Source organism: Malania oleifera, chromosome 3, assembly GCF_029873635.1.
Source record: "Malania oleifera isolate guangnan ecotype guangnan chromosome 3, ASM2987363v1, whole genome shotgun sequence".
Taxonomy (NCBI): Eukaryota; Viridiplantae; Streptophyta; class Magnoliopsida; order Santalales; family Ximeniaceae; genus Malania; species Malania oleifera.
This window is the reverse complement of record NC_080419.1, coordinates 55,337,044-55,357,849: the sequence shown is the minus strand read 5'-3', so window position 1 is coordinate 55,357,849 and position 20,806 is coordinate 55,337,044. Positions and strand designations below refer to the sequence as shown.

The window sequence follows — 20,806 nt, the reverse complement described above, 5'->3', positions numbered from 1 at the left end:
GTCCTCTAATATGGGCAACGAAGACTCAGATGCTATTTTACGCAGCGTAGCTCAGCAGGTCATGGTTCAGATTGCACGGAACTCTAGGGAGCAGGGAGACTTATCTGCAGCCTAAGGGTGTACCATAAAAAAGTTCACGAAGATGAATCCTCCAGCGTTTTGAGGAGCAGCTAATCCTGCAGTTGCTGAGAACTGGATGTAGGAGATGGAGAAGGTATTGACGGTGCTTCACTGCACCGATAAGTTGAGGGTCCTCTATGCCACGTATAAGTTGATAGGAGAGGCTAAGAGATGGTGGATGACTACTAGATTACTGGAGGAGCAGAGATTTATTCCAGTGCTCATGACTTGGAGCGGGTTTAGAGAGATATTCTTTGACAGATATTTTCCCTCCACTATCAGAGAGGCTAAAGTGCAGGAATTTTTGGGTTTGACTTAGGGGTCGTTGATAGTCCAACAGTATGCGGCCAAGTTTATAGAGCTGTCACGATTTGCTCCATATATAGTACCAGATGCTAAAAAGGCCAAGAAGTTTGAAAGAGGTCTGAGGCGAGATATATATAAGCAGGTGGCAGTTTTAAAGATACATGACTTGACTGAATTAGTTAACAGAGCCACAGTAGAGGAGAGCGAATAACCATATGTGAGAGTACCGAGCCAGAGGAAGAGGCCTATGCCCCCGGGTTTTCAGGCAGGTTCTAGTCGAGGCCCATAGAGAGGAGATTGGTATAGAGGAGTCCAGAGGCAAATGATAGGACACCGAGAGTTTCAGGGTGAGCCGACTTATCCCATCTGCCCTAGATGTGGTCGGAGGCATCTGGGTGAATGTAGGAAGGGGGAGAACGTTTGCTATCAGTGTGGGAGACCTGGTCATAGGGTTTGGTCATGTCAGGGACCACCGGTCCATGCACCTGTTCACATACCATTCCGAGGTGGTTACCAAACACCCCGTGGAGGTAAGTAGAGGAACACAACACCAGCGAGAGTCTATGCATTGACGTCGGAAGATGCTAAGATTGTTGGAGACGTCGTGACAGGTATTGTTACTTCTTTACCATATAAAATTGTTGTTTTGTTTGACACAGGTGTCACTCATTCTTTTGTATCGCTAGAATATGCTAAGTTATCTGGAATTGAGGCGCAACTATTAGATGTTGAATTGTTAGTAGCCACGTCGACTAGGTTAGTCATAAGATGTAGAAGAGTACTTGGAAATTTTCCAGTGGGCATTTAGGATAAAGTACTACCAGTCGATCTTGTGGTACTAGACATGCAGGGGTTTGATGTGATATTAGGTATGGACTGGTTGGCAGCTAATCACGCCAGCATAGATTTTCATTGAAAAGAAGTGATTTTCAGATCCCCGGGTGAGCAAGAATTCAGATTTATGGATTCACGTGTGCACGCCTCACCATAGTTAGTGTTAGCTATTCAGGCGAGGAAACTGCTTCAGAGTGGTTTCCAGGGGTATATTGCTTACATAAAGGAGTTGCCAAAGGAAGAAATGAAATAGTCTGATATTCTAGTAGTCAGAGAATTTCCAAATGTCTTTCTAAAGGAATTTCCTAGTTTACCACCAAACTAGGATATTGAATTTATTGTGGATCTTTTACCAAGGTTGGCACCAGTATCTAAAGCAACATACAGAATGGCTCCATCTAAGATGAAAGAATTAAAAGACCAGTTGCAGGAATTGATAGACAAAGGATTTATCAGGCCTAGCATGTCGCCTTGGGGAGCACCAGTTTTGTTTGTTAAAAATAAAAATGGGACTCTGAGGATGTGCATAGATTATAGAGAAATAAACAAACTGACAGTCAAGAACAAATATCCTCTTCCCAGAATTGACGATCTATTTGATCATCTCCAGGGGACCCAAGTATATTCTAAGATTGACCTACAGTTGAGTTTCCACTAGGAGAAAGTTAAAGCAGAGGACATTTCGAAGACAGTTTTCCGAACCACGTATGGGCACTACGAGTTCTTAGTAATGCTGCTTGGATTGACTAATGCACCGACATTGTTTATGGGCCTAATGAATCGGGTGTTTCATCAGTACTTAGACTAGTTTGTTGTGGTATTTATTGATGATATACTGGTCTACTCAAAGAGTTTTGAGGAGCATGAAGGTCACCTGATACTGGTCTTACAAGTGTTAAGGGAAAAGAAATTATATGCAAATTCAAGAAATATGAATTCTGGTTGAGGCAGGTCACTTTCCTCAGGCATGTGATCTCTGGGGATGGTATATCAATTGATCCGAGTAAAATAGAAGTAGTGGTGAGTTGGGTGAGACCGGTGAATGTTCAGGAGGTCAGGAGCTTTATAGGTCTAGCAAGGTATTACCGGCATTTTTTGGATGGCTTCTCTAGATTATCAGGTCCACTAACACGACTCACGAGGAAGAATGTAAGGTTTGAATGGACCGATGATAGTGAGCAGAGCTTTCAGGAGTTAAAGCAGCGGTTGATCATGGCACCAATGTTATCTATACCATCAGGAGAGGATGAATTTGTTATGTATAGTGATACATCTTTTAAGGGACTTGGATGTGTGTTAATGCAATATGGAAGAGTTATTGCCTATGCATCTCGATAGCTTAAGGAGTATGAAAAGAACTACCATGTGCATGATCTAGCATTAGCGGCGATGGTGTATGCTCTAAAAATCTAAAGGCACTATCTTTATGGTGGAAAATGCGAAATTTTCACTAACCATAAAAGTTTGAAGTATTTATTCACCCAGAAAGATTTTAATATAATTCAAAGGAGATGGCTAGAGCTCATTAAGGATTATGATTGCACCATTAGCTACCACCCAGGAAAAGCAAATGTGGTGGCTGATGCACTGAGCTAAAAGTCAGTGAGTACAACATTGTCAGTAGTGAATATTCAGCATCCGATTTGGATGGACTTAGAGAGGATCGGTGTAGAGTTAGTAGAGGGTGGTCACCAGGCATTTATTGCCAACCTAGTGATATAGCCTACCTTGCAAAAAAGAATAAAAGGTACTCAAAGAAATGACATAGAGTTGGTAGAGTTGATATAGAAAGTGCAAGACGGTCATGGAGAGAAGTTTAGTATATCATATGATGGAGCCCTACAATTTCGTACCAGACTGTGCATTCTTGCAGATGCTGGGATTATGAGAGCCATCTTAGAGGAGGCACACAGATTCTTATACACAGTTCATCCTAGCAGTACTAAAATGTATCGGGATCTTCGAGAATCTTTCTGGTGGAGCGGCATGAAAAGAGAGATAGTGAAATTTATGGAGCAGTGTTTGACGTGCCAGTAGGTAAAAGCCGAGCACCAGAGGCCAGTAGGATAGTTGCAACCACTCCACATCCCTAAGTGGAAGTGGGACCATATAGCTATGGATTTTGTCACAGGTTTGCCACTAGTGCTGCATGACCATAATGTCATTTGGGTAATTGTAGACCGGCTGATGAAGACTGCCCACTTCCTACCCTTTAAAGTTAGCTACCCTATGAACAAACTGGCAGAGATATACATTTAGGAGATAGTACGACCTCATGGAGTGCCAGTATCTATAGTTTCAGATCGAGAACCGTGTTTCACATCACGATTTTGGAGAAACTTACAGAAGGCTTTGGGGTCTCAGTTATCATTCATCACAACTTTTCATCCTTGGACTGATGGTGTAATGACCCAAAAAATTAAATAATTAGGAAATACAATAAATGGAATGGATTAATGGGTAATAAGGGAGAAGGAAGGATTTTAAGAAGGAAAAGTAGGCCTCGTCGACGAATGTCTTGTCCTCGTCAACGAGTGTCCTTCTAAAGCTCGTCGACGAACTCCATATTCTCGTCGACGAAGGAATCCCGAGAGAGTATATTTTGGAACTCTGAATTTCGTCAACAAAGGTATCTTCTCGTTGATGAAGTCTCTATAGTGCCTTGTCGAAGAATCCACGTGTCTCGTCGACGAAACCCTGCCTATAAATAGACTTTCTCTTCATTTTCCAACGAAAACTCGCGAATCCTCTTCTCTCTCTCTCTCTTTCTAAAACGGTTTTCCCACCTTCTCTCTTCGATTTTGGGCCGGTTTTGATCTAGTTTTATAATCCAAAACTACCATGAGGTTCGTAGGATCGTTCTCCGCAAGGCTGTAGGAGCTGATCGTTGGATTGAGGGGTTTAGGAAACATCCCAAAATCAAGGTAAGTAAGTTATTTTGGGATTTTCTTAAGGAATCTTGTTATTTGGAGCCTAGGAAGTAGTAAATAAGCAATTTTTTCTTAAGATCTAAGTTAATTGGAATTTATTTAATTAAAATAGGATTTTTTATTCAGGGTCCAAGTGAACGCTGCGGGTATCAGTTCGGGGATCCTGCTAGTGTAGTTCAGGTAAGTGGGAAATTTATATATTAAATTAGGTTTTTCATGAACTAAAACGAATAATGTGTTATTTATGTATATATGTTTATATGTGGTTTAAAATGTCAGCCATGAAATTTATATTTTCTGAGCCTAGGAATCCTTATATAGTTATGCATATGTGAAAGTAAACGAATGAAAGTGAAAAGGAATTTTCTAAGGAACTATGTAAGAAATGAAATGTATTTTTAGCATATAAATGTTAAATGTGAGTTGACTTATTTTGTAAGGAATGTATATGAATTTTACTGTTAAATTGTGTGGCATGAGATTCTGTGCAAATATATGTTAAATGTATGAGATGTAGGCTAAGTAAGTAAAGTATTGAGAATAAAATATGATATGGATAATGTTGCCTGTGTATGTTAAATGCAACCATGTAAATGTAAGACAGCTGAAAGACAGCCATGTTAGTAGATTCTAGAGCATTTTTCTGTGGACTAGCTGTAGCAGATTCTACCGCATTTCTATGTGGACTAACAAATGATGGCTAAAGACCAGCTGTAGTATGAAGGAATGAAATGAAAATGTTATGCAATAAAATGGCAATGAAATGAAATGACAAATGTGAATGATGTAAATGGGAAAGAGTCACTTAAAGTGAAATGAAATGCAATGTTTAAAGTTATGAACATGCACAGATGTGTATGAATGAATAATGACAAAAAGGAATAAAGTATTATGATATTAGAAGAATCTATGTATATAGAACATGTTATGACTGGGCGAGGCAAACTCTTCGCCTGAGGCTTGCTGAGAAAGGCGAGTGTACTAGTAGCTTCAGATGTGGCAGTAGCTGCATAATGTGTTAAGGCAGAGGGAACCTATTTGTATAGGTGGGTAGATTTCCCTATCCTTAAGGCCTTTGCCGGTAAACTATTGTTGAATGCGTGAGTATGAGATCAAGTTAACACTTGAGGGCTTATAGAGTAAGGTGAGTGCCCTGGTATGCTTTAGTTGTGACCTCAGGGTTGCCTAAGTATCAAAGCAGAGGGGTGCTACTTGTATGGGTGGGTAATCACCCGTATCCTTAGGTAATCTCGTGGGTTAAATATTTGCATGCGATTGTTTAGGTTCAAAAAATGATTTCAATGTTATGTGATGATTTGCAAATGTAATTAAAATGAAATTTATTTACCTCATGTTGACCATACGCTGTTTTAATATGTATATTTTCTTCACTTGCTAAGACGTGTCTAACCCGAATATGAATGTTTCTTTTTCAAGACATCCTCGAGGTCGGGCTTAGAGAGCTCAAGGGTTTTAGCATTTTTTATGATTGTAAAAGAGAAAGGGTATATTATGATAAACTTTGGGGATGTAAATATTATATGCTTATGTTTTTATGGTTAAAGGTTATTGAGTAGAGAATGGAATGGTTGTGAAAATACTGAAATGTGTTTGAGATGTTTGTAATTATGGAAATGCAGGTGTTGGGTGGATAGTATGGATGTTATATAGGGGTAGTAAACTCTGGTATTATTGATTATGGTTTTTATATTATATGGAGATTATGTTTAAGTTTTCCGCTGCGTATATCATGGATTATGAATTATCAGGGATTTTATCAGGTATAATGCGCTGAATCCGGGTTTAAGGGTTCAGGGTGTTACATTATGGTATCAGAGCAATGATTTTGGGGATTTTAAGGATCTAGGAAATGATTTATACGAGAGTATATGAAGTATTTAGGATAAGGATACTAGATGAATAGGTTAGATACTGAGAAATAGGTTTGGTGTAGGGAAGTATAGGATTTTGTTTTGTGATTTAGAGGCAAAATTACGTCGACGATTTCCTGTGATTTTTTTGAAGCAGACGACAGCCTCAGAAAAGCCACGGTAAACCTTAGATGTTTTTGTTTCTAAATTGTGAGACTGGTCCTTATATGGAGATTTTGGATTTTATTGGATTTAATTTAAGGATTATGTTATTTGGGGTTATGATATGGAAATCTTATCTCTATTATGTCCTATTTTCAAGATGGATTATGGAGATGAGAATGTAGAGGCTAAAGGAAGGGAGGATTCAGTGACCTTTAGCGAGGAAGAAATAGAAACCTCTAAGGTACTGTGAAGTATCGTCCATCAAGTTAAAGCAGAAATGGAGAAGGATCCAAAGGAACAGAACTTTCCACCTACAGGACAGGGCTGCAGTATTAAAGAATTTATGAGGATGAACCCTACAGCCTTTATAGGAGGACCTGATCTGGTGGCAGCAGAAAATTGGGTACAAGAAATAGAGGAGATTATGGTTGTACTCGACTGCACAGACGAACAGAAGGTTCGTTATACTACTTTCAAGATGACAGGAGAGGCGAAGCACTGGTGGCTTTCTGCAAAGCTGCTAGAGGATCAGAGGGTGGTAAAGATAGCTCTTAACTGGGAGAGATTCAAAGAGTTGTTCTTTGACAGGTATTTTCCTTTATCTGTCAAAGAGGAAAAGATTGAGGAGTTTACTAATCTGACCCAAGGAGATATGACGGTTGCGAAGTATGCGGCTAAATTTGTGGAATTGTCGTGTTTCGCTCCTTTTCTTATCCCAAATGAAGTAAGGAAGGCCAGAAAATTTGAGAAATGCCTAAAATGCAGAATCTTTGAGCTGGTGGTCGGGTTTCAGGTTCAGAGTTTTTTAGAATTAGTCGACAAGGCCTCAGCGTTAGAAAAGAGTATCCAGGGCAGCACTGAGCCTTCAGAGCAGAAGAAGAGACCTGCACCATCTAGTTATCAGTCTGAGGCCAGTCAGGGATCAGCGAAGAAAGGGAAAAAAGCAATGGGCTCTGTATGCCCGAAGATTGATAAGAGACATAGAGGCGAATGCTAGTATGACACTCTAAATTGCTATAGGTGCGGTAAGCCAGGGCACTAGAGGAAAGATTGCCGAGAACCTTTGCCTATGGTAGCTGCTCAAAATCAAGAAAGGGGAAAGCAACAAATGCCACTTGGAAGAGGTGGTTCGCCTCGTCTGTATACACTTCGAGTTGAGGAGGATGCCATTAGAGAAGCAAGTATGATAATTTTATTTAATGAGAAATGATGGAATGATTTATATGATGATATGCATGTAGAGTTCTTATAATGGTAGTTAGCAAATGAATTCAAGTAATGTGAAAGCATGATTACTTAGTAAAATTTCGAGGATGAAATTTCTTAAAGAGGGGAGAATGTAATGACCTGGAAAATTAAATAATTAAGAAATAAAATAAATGGAATGGATTAATGGGTAATAAGGGAGAAGGAAGGATTTTAAGAAGGAAAAGTAGGCCTCATCGACGAATGTCTTGTCCTCATCGATGAGTGTCCTTCTAAAGCTCGTCGACGAACTCCAGTTTCTCGTCGACAAAGGAATCCCAAGGGAGTATATTTTGGAACTTTGAATTTCGTCGACGAAGGTATCTTATCGTCAACGAAGTCTCTATAGTGCCTCGCCGACGAATCCACGTGTCTCGTCAACGAAGTCGTGCCTATAAATAGACTTTCTCTTCATTTTCCAACGAAAACTTGCGAATCCTCTTCTCTCTCTCTCTTTCTGAAATGGTTTTCCCACATTCACTCTTCGATTTCGGGCCGGTTTTGACCCAATTTGATGATCCGGAACCACCACAAGGTTCGTAAGATCGTTCTTTGTAAGGCTGTAGGAGCTGATCGTTGGATCGAGGGGTTTGGGAAACATCCCAAAATCAGGGTAAATAAGTTATTTTGGGATTTTCTTAAGGAATCTTGTTATTTGGAGCTTAGGAAGTAGTAAATAAGCATTTTTCTTAAGAATTGAGTTAATTGGAATTTATTTAATTAAAATAAGATTTTTTATTCAGGGTCCAAGTGAACACTGCGGGTATCAGTTCGGGGATCCTGCCAGCGTAGTTCCGGTAAAGGGGGAATTTATATTTTAAATCAGGTTTTTCATGAACTAAAAAGAATTATGTGTTATTTATGTATATATGTTTATATGTGGGTTTAAAATGTCAGCTATGAAATTTATGTTTTCTGAGCCTAAAAATGCTTATATAGTTATGTATATGTGAAAGTAAACGAATGAAAGTGAAAAGGAATTTTCTAAGGAACTATGTAAGAAATGAAATGTATTTTTAGCATATAAATGTTAAATGTGGGTTGGCTTATTTTTTAAGGAATGTATATGAATTTTACTGTTAAATTGTGTGGCATGAGATTTTGTGCAAATATATGTTAAATGTATAAGATGTAGGCTAAGTAAGTAAAGTATTGAGAATAAAATATGATATGGATAATGTTGCCTGTGTATGTTAAATGCAACTATGTAAATGTAAGACAGTTGAAAGACAACTATGTTAGCAGATTCTAGCGCATTTCTATGTGGACTAACAAATGATAGCTAAAGACCAGCTGTAGTACGAATGAATGAAATGAAAATGTTATACAATGAAATGGCAATGAAATGAAATGACAAATGTGAACGATGTAAATGGGAAAGAGTCATTTAAAGTGAAATGAAATGCAATGTTTAAAGCTATGAATATGAACAGATGTGTATAAATGAATAATGACAAAAAGGAATAAAGTATTATGATATTAGAAGAATCTATCTATGTAGAACATGTTACGACTGGGCGAGGCAAACTCTTTGCTTGAGGGCTTGCTGAGAAAGGCGAGTGTACTAGTAGTTTCACATGTGGCAGTAACTGCATAACATACTAGGGCAGAGGGAACCTATTTGTATAGGCGGGTAGATTTCCCTATCCTTAGGGCCTTTGCCGGTAAACTATTGTTGAATGCGTGGGTACGAGATCAAGTTAACACTTGAGGACTTACTGAATAAGGTGAGTGTCATGGTATGCTTTGGTTGTGACCTCAGGGTTGCCTAAATATCAGAGCAGAGGGGTGCTACTTGTATGGGCGGGTAATCACCCTATCCTTGGGTAATCTCGTGGGTTAAATATTTACATGTGATTGTTAAGGTTCAGAAAACGATTTCAATGTTATGTGATGATTTGCAAATATAATTAAAATGAAATCTATTTACCTAAAGTTGACGACATGATGTTTTAATATGTATATTTTCTTCGCTTACTAAGACGTGCCTAACCCGAATATGAATGTTTCTTTTTCAGGACATCCTCGAGGTCGGGCTTAGAGAGCTCAAGGGTTTTAGCATTTTTTAGGATTGTAAAAGAGAAAGGGTATATTATGATAAACTTTGGGGATGTAAATATTATATGTTTATGTTTTTATGTTTAAAGGTTATTAAGTAGAGAATGGAATGGTTGTGAAAATATTGAAATGTGTTTGAGATGTTTGTAATTATGGAAATGCAGGTGTTGGATGGATAGTATGGATGTTATATAGGGGTAGTAAACTCTGGTATTATTGATTATGGTTTTTATATTATATGGAGATTATGTTTAGTTTTTCGATGCATATATCATGGATTATAAATTATCAGGAATTTTATCAGGTATAACGTGCCGAACCCTGGTTTAAGGGTTCGGGGCGTTACAAATAGGCAAATAGAGAGGACGATCCGGGTACTTGATGATATGCTTCGAGCGTGTGTGTTGGATTTCGGGGGTAGTTGGACCCATTATATACTGCTGGTTGAGTTCGCATATAATAACTGCTATTTAGCCAGCATCGGGATGGCACCATATGAGGCGTTATATGGTAGGAGGTGTTATTCTCCACTATACTTGTAAAAACCCTAAAAAGAGATATAAAAGATTAATAGAATGATTCCAAAAATAAATAAATAAATAAATAAATTAAAATTAAAATTAAAAAAATTAAAAAAAATATATTAAATAATTAATTAATTAAACGAATTTAAAAAAAAGAAAAAAAATTAATTAATTAAAATTAATTTTTATTTTGTTAAAAAAATGTTATTATTAATATTAATTAAATATTATTATTATTATTATTATTATTATTATTATTATTATTATCCTCCTGAAGCTTGTTGAAGCTTCAGGAGATTCAAGTTATATATATATATATATATATATATATATATATATATATATATATATATATATTATTATTATTATTCTTCTTCTTCTTCTTCTCTTTTCTTTTCTTTTCTTCTCTACAACTCTCTGAACTCTCTCTCTCTCTCCTCACGTTCTCTCTCCCTCTCTCCTCAATTTCGTGGCGGATTTTCGCCTGATCGAAAATCCGAAGATACCACTAGACTCCATTTGCCGCTGCTGTCATTTCTACCGGAGCGGATCGGTGGTAGGAGCAGCGTAAGCATATTCCCTGGGGTAAGTCATTTCTCCCTTTTTTCGTTAATTTCTTGCAAAATATAAGCCCAATTGACGAACGGACACCGCCACGAGAATCTAGGGATGATTCTCTACAAGTCTAGTGGGACGGAATTCTCGTGGGGATGTCGGGCCAAAACCCCAAATTTGGGGTGTGGGGGTTATTAAGGGGCTTATTTTTAATTAATTAGCATTAATTTAGAAATGCTAAAATATTAAGCATTTTGGGTTGAAGTAGGATTTCTGGAATTTAGGGCCCGAGTTAGCACCGCGGGTGTAATTTTGGGACCCGTAGGAAAATTTTAGAAAATTAAGTGGGTGTTTTAAATAATAATTTAAATATTAATTTGAGATATATGGGGCCTAAGGAAGGTTAGATGGGTATTATTTTAAAGAAATAGATTAATTAATTTGGGGAAAATGTAAATTGCAAGAGTTAAATTTTGGGCGCCAAGGGCGTGAAATTTTGGATTCTAGCGAGACTCTCAGTAACCCAGGTAAGGGGAATAAATTATAACAGTGTTTTTAGAATTATTATTTGAATGAATATGTGAAATTGAGCATATGATATTTTGTCTAAAAATTATTATGATATAAATATCAGATAAATTGTGTGGCATTTGAGTAATTGTAAATTGTGATATTTTGGAGTGTAAAATATAATAATGTGTAATTTCTGAGAAAATATTGAAATGAGAATTACTGATCTGATTAGTGAAAAATAATGTAATATGGTGTTATTATATGAGTAGAAATGTTTTGCCTGGAAAATGAGATTTTGTGAAATACTGATATTGGAAAATAATGAAAAGTGGTATTTATTTGTGAGTGGAAATTATTTACATGAGAAATGAGTTTATACAAATTGTTGATATAAGTATTTTGGGAAAATGTGAAAATACATGAAATATGATATATGATATTACGAGATGATGAAATGTGCACAGAAAATGATAAGAATATTTATATTGAACTGAATTATGATATACTGGAATATAATCTATGAAATGCCAATACCGCATAATGATTGCGGGTATGTGGTGGTAAACCCTGTTAGATGGTTATGATATTCAGCACGGTACCGTTGCGAGTGGTGTTAGTGCAACCACACGGACTCTTGGAGCGTGTGGCGTGACAGTCGACTGTGTCATTGTGTAGGGTTGTTGGGCCCCCTGAGTTCGGATCAGGGTATTAGGCCGGCCAGTCGTACTACAAACGCGATATGTGATATGATATTTGATCTAACCGGGTCAGCCAACCGCGATTAGATCTAACCTTTGGGCCGCACAACCTTGACCATGGGGGGAAGCATGGCGTGTATAGAAAGATCCTCAGGGTGGCCATGAGTTACAAACGCGATGTTGGTATTTGATACCGAGGATACTCATGAGCCGGAAAGTAAAGTAGAAATGAAAAGTGAAAGAATGATAAAATTGGTTGAAATGAGAAATAAAAGAAAGAATGGAAATTGAGAAATAAAGAATGATAAAATTGAGAAATGGAACAGTGTGAGTTAATAATATAAATAATTAAGGCAAAGTAAAACTCTCCGCCTGAGGGCTTACTAAGTAAGGTGAGTGCCCCGATGGGTATCAGATGTGGCCATACCCGGCTGCATAACGTGTTAGGGCAGAGGGAAGCTACCTGTATGGGCGAGTAATCTTCCCTATTCTCAGGAACTTTGCGGGTAAATATGTGTTGGAAATCATTGAATTTGATAAATGATTTTTAAGCTTATAAAAGCTTGTGTGGTATATGTATATGATTATGTGTATGTGAATATCAGTGTATTTTCTCAGATGAAATGGTGATTTGAAAAATAAAATGTATTATAATTGAACTCATTTGGCCACACACTGTAAATAATCTATTCCTTCTTACTGAGATGTGTCTTACCCAATTTATCTAAATTTTTCAGGGAACAGAGACCGGCCAGGTGATAGAGCTCCGTGATAGTAGGGAGCTAAGACGCTGGTACACATGGTGAGTTTTTGGACTAGGGGAGATGTAATTCCCCTAGAGTTGCATAGTAATTTTTAGTATGGGAAGGTAGTGTGAATATTTGTATATGTTGATACTCTGGGTATTGTATTCTGACTAATATGTGTATATTGTCTTCCGCTGTTAGGTTGAATATAATAAAGTACTTTTTACCCGGTACCCAATGCGGGTCGGGTTGTATGAATGGTAGTAGGATTGTTGACGTGGCCAATTTGTGGATGTTGTGGATTTATGATGTGATTATTTATTTATTATTTTAAAAAAATGTATGAAAATCGGGGCGTCACAATACTGGGACAAAATTGGTGAAAACGAGTTTTGGGACCAAAATTGGTGCAACAGGCGTACTATAAAAGTCCTGTGGAGAAACCATGTGGTGGAGGAGGCCTCGTGGGAGTTAGATAAAGAAATACGATTGAGATACCCACATCTGTTCAATGGGGATCAATATTAGATAGAAAGAAAAACAGCAATTCAAGTAAGGTAAATTCATTTTATATAGTTTGGTTTTATTTTATGTAGAGCAGAATGATGTATGTACAAGTTGTACAATAGGCTATAGGATAGGTAGTGTTTTGAGTTTGGGAGAATTTCCTTTATGTATATATTTGTATTCTCCCAGAACCGTATATGTAACCATGGTATTCCTCCGTCATAAATGAGGGCAATTAATAAAATAAGTAGCCAATTTTTCCTTAGATGATGGTGTATAGCACATATAATAAATTTCGAGAACGAAATTTTATAAAGAGGGGAGAATGTAGTGACCCGAAAAATAAAATAATAAAAGGAAATGAGAAAATGGATTTTTGGCTAAGACGGGAGGAAACCGATGACGATTTTTTGAAGGAGCCAGAAAATCGACGATGGTTTTGGGTTTTTAACAACGGCCGGGTAAAGGTAAAGTGGTAATTTTGAAGCCGATTAATAGAAAATCGACAATGATTTTCTGAGAAGCATAGAAAACCGACGACGATTTTCTAGCCAGTGCTGAAACTTATAAAGAATGGAGAGCTTCATTTTTAAAACAAGATCAAATTCTCTCTCTCTCTCTCTCTCTTTCTCTCTCTCTCTCTCTCTCTCTCTCCTTCCTCTCTCAAACCCACAAACCTCTTCCACTTCTCTTTACAATTTCTGCTTTGTTAAGCCTCGTTTCAACGATCAGGAACCACCACGGGGTTCCTGGGAAGATTCTTTACAACATAAGCGGAGTAAAATTTCAATTTGGGGTTTTGGGACACCATCCCAAAACTAAGGTAAGGGTGTTATTTGAGTGTTTTGGGTTGATTATTTGATTATTGAAGGTATAAGTTAGATGTGAATGTATTTCTGAGGTTAAATTGAGAAATTGGGATTTTGTATAATTCAGGGTTGGTGTATACACGATAGGAAGGCTAGGTTTTCAGTGGGTGTTTTCCTCAGGGACCCAAGTAAATGATAAATAGTTTATAATTCAGGAAATGTGAGTATGAAACTATTCTAGGAAATTCAGTTGATTGACAGGGAAATATATATGTGTAATTTCAGGATTATGGAATTATGAACATTGTGGGTGTGAGTTAGAATCAGTAGGATAGTACAGTTAGCCAGGTAAGGGAAATATGCTATGTCAGTTAAATTAGGAATTTTTATCAGTAAAGTATATGTATTCTAGTATATGAAATTCATATGGTTACAGGTATTACATTATACGATTTTCAAGGTTATTATTCAGATCATAAATTACCTTTATTATTAGAAAATATAGATTTCAGGATATGGGATATTTAATTATTTTAGTTGTGTGGCATGAGTTAATATCAGAACAGTTTAGAATTTATACAATTTTATTTAGAATAACATGATTTACAGTGTGTGTGTGTGTGTGTGTGTGTGTGTATTTAGACAAATATTTCACATATTACATACAGATAGATATTTTACATTATTTACAGAATTTCATGATTTCCAGAATTTCAAATCCATAACACTCAGATAATATAGTTTATTGAGTCTGATAATACAAATAAGATATTACAGTTATTTTAGTCAGATATTACAGTATTTTCATATCAGATTTACAGTGTTATGGTTATTTTGGAATCATGATAAAGTAGTAAGATAAATATATATTAGTATTATATGGTATCAAACCCTGATGAATTATTTCAGTTAGTAGAGCACGATACCGTAGCTATTTTAGATCAGAGTGCAACCACATATCTCAGATAGTGTGTGGATTTCCGTCAACTGTGCCTTAGAGGGATTGCAGGCTCCCCATTATTTTGGGTAGAGGTGGCCAGTTTGACGAAGGAGAGGCCAGTACCGAGCCTTTGGAGGGATTGCAGTAAGGTCGGACTGAGTTAAGTCCCCCCTACGGGGCACACAACACTATCATGAGGGGTTAAATCATAACAAACAGATTTCTAGGGTAATTTTCACACACACACACACACACACATATATATATACATATTTACGGAATAATAGCAGATATATTATAATATTAGCAATATGAATAAATAGAAAATTCAGATAATACAGTTGTATTTTAAACCACATAGGTGTAAGTTACACAATATTATATTTTACATGATATCTCAGTTCGGTTATTTATTAGTAAATTATTAATGTAACTCAACTGCCACATACTGGTAATAGCATATTTCGTTTTACTAAGCATTGTCTTATCTTAGTAATTTAATATTTTTCAGGTGATCCAGCTAGATAAGTAGATCCGTCTCAGAGATAGGGAGGTCGTGTAACGCCCCGACCCTTTATACGGTCCCAGAGTGCTACTATACCTGTATAATACACCTGTCTCTAATAAACATACATATATAACCCGCCCTGAATAAGGACATATGAGTGTATCATATTGATCTGTAATCTCAATGCACAGCAGAAAACATAAACATTCATATGGAATCTATTAGACAAACTAGAGCTTCTAACTGACTTCTTACATACATACGTCCATACTTAAAACATAACTTGTTCTTACAATCCCCAAAAAGACGTTGAATTAAGTCTATTACACATACAAAAACACACTTACGTAAGCTAAAAGCAGTATTAAGCTTCAACGTCCCTTTAAAAACCTAGGACCTATTTCCTAAAGGACTTGAAAAGAAGGTTGTAAGTTGCGGTGAGACACTTCTTAGTAAGGTGGAAGATATTACATCAGTTTGAGACCACATGTGTTTATTTTAGTTGAAAGCAGTTACATATAAAGCATATTCTCAATACTGTAATATAGGAGATATATAGACATAATTCTTGCAATAAATGGTTTAGCATCATAACAAGCAACAGTTCCCGAGGTTAGGGTAGGGTACAGGCTCATACACAATACAATCCCTCCGCCCGGTACTCAAACCTGTGACTTTGCCTATTTTAGTTTTTAAATCATGTATATGCATATTTAGAACACTGACCAGCTTAGAAACTTCATAATTGATGCCATCACCACCCCGTGGCACGGGTTGTGCAATTTACTATAGTCCGATTGAATCCACCTAGTCCATTAATCCACAAGTGGCACACACCTACCCAGCTGACTATCTCGATACCCACATTGAAAATCAGATGTGTGGTTGCATTGTATCCGGAGTATGGCAACAGAACCACGCTTTAAGCTTTTTAAGGCTTCATATAACATTGAGCTTTTTAAGGCTCTTATAGTAACAAGCTGCGGTCCCAATATCATATACAATTTACAATAAAACAAATTAACTTGTTTCCAATTCACAAATCACCGGTACAGTTCCAGTATTTTCACAAACTCATTCATTCATACTGTGGTATTAATAGGCACACACCCTCTTGGTTTCACCCTTTTTACATATAAAACTCGATATATAATCGGCACCTGTTTTCCACATTTTCCGATAGAAAAATGGAACTTCAGTTCCTATAGTTCATATACACGTATAACAGTTCAATATATTCCATTTCATATCATATGTCATACTCGTTTGGTCAAAAATCCGCTATACATAGTATATAACCCAAAAGATAACATTTAAACGGGAAACAAGGGGCTCAAGCATCTCCTACGTTAAGTTTAATGCAAATATCGAAGTTTTGAAAAGTTTGGAGATCATACGCTAAAACCCTCATTTTTACCAAAACCATAAAATTGTAAAATCGACATTTTTGCCTAGTGAAATTTTGCAAATAAGCAGTTGATACGTGCATAAAAACATAAGCTAACTTTTTAGCAGTTTAGTTTTCTAAAAAGGATTGATGTAAACAAATCTCCTTACCTTTCCCTGAACTCCAAAACACAAACTATACGACTCCCAAAACAACAAATTGAGTTCTCAAAACCTAAAAACCAAAGAACAACACCTCAACATAATCTTATTTACTACAGATCTACTGAACCAAAAATGAACTTAGACCCTTATCTCAATTTTAGGATGAAACCTGAAAATCCTCAAAACGAAGATCCAATCCGCTATAGTCATAAAGGTTTTCCTCCTTATCCACGTAGTAACGTCGGATCGTGGATTCAGGTGACGAACAGCGGAGGATCGAAGAGAGAGAGAGAGAGAGCTCGTCGACTCTAGAGAGAGAGAGAGAGAGAGAGAGAGAGAGAGAGCTTTTGTGGTTTCTTAACCATTAAGAAACTAAAAATGATATTTATAGACCCCTTGACCCGGTCAAACTCATCGACGAATGGTGCCTTTGTTGACGAGCCACAGAAGGCTCTTCGTCGACGAACCTCTTCCTTCGTCGACAAACCCAAGTCTGATATTTTTTCCCTGTCAGTAGGGATCTCTTCGTTGTCAAGGCTCTAAATTTTGGTGACGAAGCACAGAAGGGTCTTCATCGACGAGAACCTTGGCTTTGTCGACGAAGCCTGCTAAAATTACCTTTTTACCCTTTTCTTATTTATTTCCTTATTTTTAAGTTCGGGTCTCTACAAGTCGGTTGCACTGCCCTGTTTGTGGGGTACGTGTTTCCAGGAGAAAAGTATTTTTGGGTAGATCCCAGGAGTTCTGATAGATGGTACTGGAGAGTTATGTTTTTTTTTTTTTTTTTTTGTGTATGTACATTTTGGGGAGTTACTGAATTCTAGTATTGTGTATATGGTTTTACATTTTTGTGTTTTCCGCTACACAGGTATTTTCCACTAGTCATTACAGGGGTATCAGAGTAAGGTAATTTTCTTTTATGTGTTTATATTATAAAAAAAATGGTATGAAATTTCAGGTCGTTATACCAGTTAATAGCCTTGGAAGTTTATGGCCTAGCCCTTCTACCTTTAGCTATGCATATCATAGATCATGGAGTTATTATGGTCTTTGTAGAGATGGAGCATAAGGGGCAAGCATTGGTTCCTGCCATCATTTTCTAGAATCTATCACCACTCAAATTTTGTCAAAAGAAGGCAAAGGAGCTCTACTTTGCCGCACACAACTTTTGTACACATGGTTTCTAGGTCATATAGCTCCCTACCTATTTTGAAGTGCCTTCATAGGAGGAAGGAATCCATTACTTGTTTGTTCAACCTATCACTAGAGAGTAGATATGTCAAATGTTTTGGAGAGCTTGAAAGGAAAATATTTCAATGGCTAGAAAAATGGATACCCATTCGGTCCATGCTTTTGCAGTGTGAAGATATGCGTTGGATCCCATTGTTTGGAGCTATGGAATGCATTAGTTATGCACTCGCCTTAGCTCTATGTTAACTCGGGCATTTCCAATTCATACCTTAGATTGTGAGACTTCACCAATCCCATTACTAATACCGGGAGAGCACAACTAGCCACTTTTTTGGGCACTTTAAAAAGGCTAGGCTAAGTCATAAGACATTGGAGAAGAAAGGAACTAACATCCACACTTTATTGGGTTATCCTACCTATCAAATATGTAAAGGCAAGGGCTACAAGCTTTTATGTGCTTAGGGACCGGATAGACCTATGCCTTAGGGACCAGATAGATCAATACCTCACCCTAATGAGTTGGAGGACTATTATGAAGAATTCTAGGCTAGGCAGCAACACTACCATCAAGAATGGAAGGAAAAGGTGAACCAGTTGAAGGAATCAAATAGGAAGATGACCTATATGCTAAGGAAGGAAATTGGAGAAGGTGAATCTCTTTGAGCTCAAGTCTTCGAGCTAGACATGCTAGATAATGATTTAGAGAAGGATTAGGAGATAACTATAGTAAAGAAGATAAAGTACAAGACAACAAAGAGGAAGCTTCAAGTCGAAGTGAATGAACTAATCGAGGTAAACCAAGAGCTAAAAAGACAGAATACTAAGTGGGAGTACAAAAGTTTGAATTAGTAGAGAAAACATCAAAGATGGAGGACTTAGAAAGGCAAATTTACCAAGACTTAGGGAACAAGCTTTGAGAAGCTAAGACAAACATTCATGGACAAAAAGAGGAGATGGTAGCTTAGCACATACACATGCAAAAGTTAGAGTGGATCATCATATATAAGGAGAAACAACTATCACAATTCTTGACATTTAAGGAGGAGTCTTGGGATAAGATCTAAGTCATCATTCTAGTTTATCACACTACGAAGAGAGGCTCCTTACCTTAGATCTCATCCTCCAGCAATCCGATAAGTTAGCTCAAGAGCCCTACCCTATGTCAAGAGAGTAATGAATAGAATGATCCCAACTAGGTCTTCAGATGTTTATAATGTATTGACCCATGTGTCAGCCTACTTAAAGAAGACTAATGATATGTATAAGGAAGAGAAGGCAAAATCTCTCCCCTTGAATAAATAAATGATTATACTTTGAATTTCTTATGAAATAAAATGGCATTTGTCTCTCACCAAAACAAGGATCCACTTAACATGTTTTGTAAATTATACAACTCAATCCTATGTGTTGAGTTCTCATGTTGTATTTTCTTTCCTTTTGAGCATGTCTTAGTTCATATGATGTATTCAGTACGGTTAATTAAAAATCCACGAAGGAAGAAAAATTATCAAGCAACATGTGACCTAATCGTTAGAAGAGCTTGGTCACAAACCATGAAGATACCATAATCTAACCAACTATAAGAGTCTCTAATGGAGAAGAGAATTGAGGCTTTGGAAAAATAAATAACAAACCTAGTTCAGCTCATGAAGGAAAATCCACATTTTGTTGATGAATCCTAAGTTGCTTAATCAATTCCACAAGAATCAATATTCATCAACATAACTGCACAAGGAAAACAAAGTTAGCCAACAAGGCCAGCTAAGACTAAGGAAAAAGAAATCAAGTGAGAAGGAAACAAAGACCATATGGCTCATATCGAAGAGCAACTGAGATCAATCCAAGGAATACAAGACAAAAGAGTAGGTGACTTTGAAGATCTTTGTCTTTCACTTATATAGTACTTCTAGAGAAGTTCAAGGTTCCAAACTTTGACATATATAATGGTACTGGTTATCCCAAGATACATCTTTAGATGTATACAAGAAAAATGGCACCATATATGAAGAACCAAAATTTACTCATGCACGTCTTCCATGAAAGCTTGACTAGACCTGCCTTGAGGTGGTGTGCATCGTTAGATAAAAAAAAAAGTTTAGAAATAGAGGGACTTAGCTGACTTATTTTTGAAACAATGACAATTCAATATATGGGAAAAGACTATATGAGTTTATAGAATATGGAGAAGAAAAGATATAACAATTTTAAATATTATGCACAAAGATGGAAAGAGGCTGCAACACAAGTAAATCCACTATTATCCGACACGCAAATGGTAAACATCTTTGTTAGAAGATTAAAAGGAATGTGCTATGATAAGCTAATCCCACAAAACTTATCCAACTTTGCAATAGCAGTGGCTATTGGTGTGAAAATCAAAAGTGCTATGAAATTGGGAAAGCTATCTAATTATACTGCACTGAAAGTAGTTGAACAAATCATTGAAAAAAAAAAGACATTCATAAGGAAAGAGAAAAAGGAAGTGAAGTATGTAAAGACTTGGAAAATATAATAATAATAAAATAAAATAAATGGGGAAAATAAAAGAAGGAAAAAGAATTATATTAAAGAACATCAGTAAGAATTCGTCGACGAACCAAGGGTTCTCGTCGACGAACATCCTTTTAGATCTCGTTGACAAAGTACACGTGTCTCGTCAACGAGAAGATACCGAGAGCACGAAATTTAGGCCATTAAAGGGTTTGTTGATGAACTCATCATCTTCGTCGACGAAC

The 20,806-nt window shown here is 36.9% G+C and overlaps 1 protein-coding gene across 1 annotated transcript; it reads left to right on the top strand.

The window, feature by feature from the left end:
- The first annotated feature begins 6,503 nt into the window (after positions 1–6,503).
- On the top strand, positions 6,504–7,223 carry LOC131151320 (uncharacterized). The gene is made up of 2 exons (XM_058102570.1): positions 6,504–6,764; positions 6,846–7,223. The coding sequence occupies exons 1-2, from the start codon at positions 6,504–6,506 to the stop codon at positions 7,221–7,223; spliced, it is 639 nt and encodes a 212-aa protein (XP_057958553.1).
- Positions 7,224–20,806: the final 13,583 nt, after the last annotated feature.